The following is a 4,669-nucleotide window of genomic DNA, read 5'->3' as shown; positions in this document are numbered from 1 at the left end:
TATCTATCTATCTATCTATCTATCTATCTATCTATCTATCTATCTATCTATCTATCTATCTATCTATCTATCTATCTATCTATCTATCTATCTATCCATACATCCACTCATCCATCCCGATTTCTCCCTTTCTCCATATAAGCTAACATTTGATCGTTCACTCTCTCCGTAGTTCCCCTGTGGCGCGAGCACAGGGCGGCTGTTATGCGCCTTTAGCGAGCATGCGCATTTCCTGTTGCTTGCGCAGTGACTCATGCTGCCTGCACTGTGTGGAGATGCAGGGGAAACTGTATCTGATGGGGAAACGCATCTCGACGTAACACCGGTATTTCCATCTGGAAAACGTTTCACTGCTGGAGTCCTCCTCACTCTCCATCTCTCTGTGTGTGCTTTACGTTAACACCCGCCAGCGGAAACACCCACCTACCCAAATGACAGATGTAATCTCACTATACATCAGCCAATCTCATCCTCCCCTCTCTCATGACAAGGCACGCACGAGTCCTATCATGAAAAAAAGGTTAATTGCGCGACCTTATTAACGTGCAGTAATGGGGTGTCGGCAATGGTAACTGCGTTATAGTTACAGCCAAAGTAATTAGTTAGATTACTCGTTACTAAAAAAAGGTAACAGCATTAGTTACTTTAAACGCTGTTACTCCTATCACTGAAGATTTGCCACTGCAGCCCATATATTGAGCTGTTGGCATATTGGTTTTCAGCCATATTATTTGCCCAGAGAGTTCAGCAGTGTTCTGTTATATTCTATCTTTTGCTGTTGCTGACACTGCATGTAATGTAATCCATTCCATTGTTGCTAAACTACAGAAACAACAACCAAAACTTTTTGTGGCAATAACTGGTGATTTTAATCACATATCATTTTCTGCTACACTGCCAACTTTCCAACAGTTTATCAGCTGCTGCACCAGAGTAAACCAAATTTTGGGCTTGTTTTATGCAACTGTGTCAAGGACTAATAGCTCTTGGGAGAACAGATCACAATCTTGCTTTTCTCTGCTCAGATTATAAGCAACTTTATATGAGTCAACCTGCATTAAAAAGAACTGCAAGAAGATGGTCAATGGAAGCTGCAAAATCCCTGCAAGGTTATTTTGAGGCTACAGATGGGGACACACTGCGTCAGCGCCATGGAGAGAACATCAATGCAATGACTGAGTGTGTGACTGATTAGATAAACCTCTATGTAGATAACACCATCCCTACCAGAAATGTGAAATGATTCTATAATAATAAACAATGGATCACAAGTGATCTGAAGCTAAACAAAAAAAGCAGGCCTTTAAGAAGGGAGACAAAGAACTAATAATGGTATACAGAAGAAACTTAATATCAAGGTAAGAGCAAGCAAGGAGGCATACAGAAAAGGCTGGAAAACAAGTTCCAGCGGAGCAATATGTGAGATGTGTTGTCAGGGATGAAGAAGATCACAGGCTTCAAGCAGAAGGCTGATCAGACAGCTGGCTCTCATGCTTCTATTAGATTGTTATCACCAAAATCAGAAGATGGTGCTGCTCCCTCGACCTTTCATGTCTCCACCTCTAGAAGGCAAGTAAAGAGGCAACTGGACAGACTGAATGATAATAAGTCACCAGGTCCTGATGGTGTCAGCCCCAGAGTCATGAAGGCCTGTGCAGAGCAGCTCTGTGGGATTCTACAGCACCTCTTTATTAGACCCTGGAGACAGTTCCAGTGATGTGGAAAACCTCCTGCCTAGTTCCAGTGCCAAAGAAGACTCAGCCAACAGCCCTCAGTGACTATAGAAGTGGTGACTATTCACCTAAACAGCATGCCGTCTACTTCAGGAACGCTACTCCTCTGGACCAATTTAAGTCTGCCTGTCCACCTTCCAGCAAGTAATCACCTATTGAGAACAAGGCCCCCACAAACAGGAACCAAGGAGTAACCGCTAACCACTACAGTGAGTCCTGATCACATAATCCGTTCAAGTCCACTTCTGGAAAACCAAGTGACAGTCCGCTCCTTTACTCTTCTGGGTCCGACGTTAGTCTGCCTGTCCTTTCTCCAACGAGATCATTCTTCTCTTGATTTAACCCCACAAACTGGATCCAAGGAATAACCAAGAGCTCCCAAAACGTGAGTGCCTCTCAAGCAATATACTAGCCTCTGTCTTTTTTCCCACGGTCCCTGAACTGATCATTGTGATCTCCACTTCAGTTTCCAGTTCACCAGTACGCTGAGGTCCAACAGTATTACCCAGCAGAATATCTCTCTCTTGCTAACCCTCAATAAACAAGTTAACTTTTACCCTTGGTCTCTGGGTGGTTCTCTGCATGTGGGTCAGATCTTTAAAGCCCATTATGACAATCGCCGTGGAGTTGGAGTCCATCATGCCACCATACACCTGCCTCAACCACCCCACTATCATTTAGATAAGACAGACATCACTGTGAGGATCATGTTCTTTAATTTCTCCAGTGCATTTGATACTATTCAGCCTGACTTACTTTGTGAGGAACTTTAGATAACTCAGTTGGAGGCATCAACCTTTACCTGGATCAAAGAGTACCTGATAAACTGACCACAGTTTGTTAGATCGAAGGGTCAGCTGTCTAATAAAGTAATCAGCAGCACAGGAGCACCACAGGGGACAGCACTCTCATCATTAGTTTTTACTCTGTACACCTCTCACTTCCACTACCAGACATAATCCTGTCATCTGCAGAATTACTCGAATGACTCTGCAGTCATTGGGTGCATCAAAGATGGACAAGAAACTGCATACAGAGAGCTGGTGAACTTTTTGTGGCATGGTGTGGAAACAACCATCCAATCCTGTATGTCAACAAAACAAGGGAGATGATTGTAGATTTCAGAAGAAACAGGAACAAGATGAAACCTTTTAACATCATGTAAGAAAAAGTGGAGGTGGCTGAGGAGTATAAATTCCCCTGGGGTTCAACTGGAAAACAAACTAGACTGGAGACGCAACTTTTAAACCATCTACAAGAAGGGACGGAGCAGATTGCATTTCTCAGGGACGCTTAGGTCCTTTGGTGTTTGCAGGTTCAAGCAGTGGCAGGAGTGTTATGGCAAAGGTCAGCTGCTTCTAATAGCTCCTCGGCAAACACCAGTTGGGCTTAGTTGTTCTGATGCCAGTAACATAAAGGTTGACTAGAACTGGGTAGCTCTCTCTCATCTTCTTCAGCAGAGGGTTTAACGAAACACTGTTTTCAACTCAGTTTAAATCGGAGGAAAAGATTGTCACTATGTTTATCTTCTTCTGAATTGTAGGAAAGGTAGTTTGACTCGGTCCAGCAAGCAAAGACTTCTCTGGAGGGATTTGGTTGCTACTTAGTGTAGCTTTCAGCTGAAAACCAGCAAACCTACACGGCCGTAGGCCACTGGCAGCAGGAAGTTGACTAGGCCTACAGCCTAAACCTTCAATAAACTCTATCGTGGGGAAGTGACATCAGTGGGCAGTTGCTCCTGTTACATCACTGACATTTAATCTCAACATTACCCAGCTTTAACTTAGATGATTATGGGTTTGGGCACAGTATTTAAAGCTCAAACCAATTTCATCCATCAAATGTAATTTGTGAGGTTCCAGGTTCCAATTGGTCCTTTATTGCCAACTTGATGGTTCAGTTAAAGGGGAGTGCTCTGCTTGGGCATTCTAATTCATACCTGCTTGTTTGAAATAACCAGCGGACTAACTACTGTTATCAATAATTATATTTAACCCAAGTAAAAGTAAACACAACATACATTCACAATTGTTATACATTCCTTGGTCATCATATGTATATTAGACTCAAAGGATAAAGAAAAAAAGAAAAGCATGTGGGAAAGGATAAAAGAAAAAAGAAAGACGGTTCATAGTCTGTTTGCATTGTTCTGTCCAAACGGCGGACTCAATAAGCCACAGAGTGACAAGGGTGAGAGTGTTGATTCAAGTTGCAGTCCTTTCACTGACATTTGATCTTAACGTGAACATTTTTACAGCAGTATTACATTCAGTCACACCATTTAAACACAAGTTAGCCCAGGTTCTACATGGCTATAACCTATAAAACTATAACCAAGTGTAATATATCTCCTCCTCTGTTGGGAGTTTAATATATTTATTCTGCCCCTGTTAAATAACCCCCCAAAAAATTCATAAATGTGGAATTGGATCAATAAAGATAATAGAAGGAAACTGACAAAGATTGTAGATTTTCAGTCTTACCTCCCTCATAGCAGTTCTGGGTGGTTTTCAGCAGTCCTGCTCTAATTCTGGATCTTTTTTCACATTGAGGGCAAGAAGGGGGTCCTGATGGAGCAGACTTGTCCCAGAAGGATCTGATACATTGTCTGCAGAACCAGTGTCCACAGGTTGCAGAGACCAGATTCTTCCGAAAGTTCTGACACAAAGCACAACAGGACAGCTGTTCCACCACATCAACACTGCTCCTCTCCCTCCATCTGCAAAGACATTTCTTCATCACTGAAATGTACTTACTGATCCAACAACGATAAATAAACTACCAAAATGTTCAAACAATAATATTCATGAGGGTCCATCAAAATAAGATATCAAGCTGTATAACAACAACATCTCAGAACAATGTTGATGTCTGTTTTGGACTCTAGTATCTTTCTCATCCCTAACCAGTGTTCACTCTGCACATGATAAACATCT

General features: G+C 42.3%; 1 protein-coding gene across 1 annotated transcript in view; it reads right to left on the bottom strand.

Annotated features, from left to right (window-relative positions):
- Positions 1 to 4,472, bottom strand: part of LOC107098888 (NACHT, LRR and PYD domains-containing protein 12-like) — a 22,684-nt gene extending 18,212 nt beyond the window's left edge. Inside the window, exon 1 of the mRNA XM_015396766.1 lies at positions 4,217 to 4,472. Coding sequence (XP_015252252.1) covers positions 4,217 to 4,472 — 256 coding nt within the window. The remainder of the gene's footprint in view (positions 1 to 4,216) is intronic.
- Between the last annotated feature and the right edge of the window lie 197 nt (positions 4,473 to 4,669).

This window comes from Cyprinodon variegatus, unplaced genomic scaffold, assembly GCF_000732505.1.
Source record: "Cyprinodon variegatus isolate N-32 unplaced genomic scaffold, C_variegatus-1.0 Scaffold819, whole genome shotgun sequence".
NCBI classification, from domain to species: Eukaryota; Metazoa; Chordata; class Actinopteri; order Cyprinodontiformes; family Cyprinodontidae; genus Cyprinodon; species Cyprinodon variegatus.
Note: the sequence above shows the minus strand (reverse complement) of the source record. Positions and strands in the feature narration are given on the sequence as shown.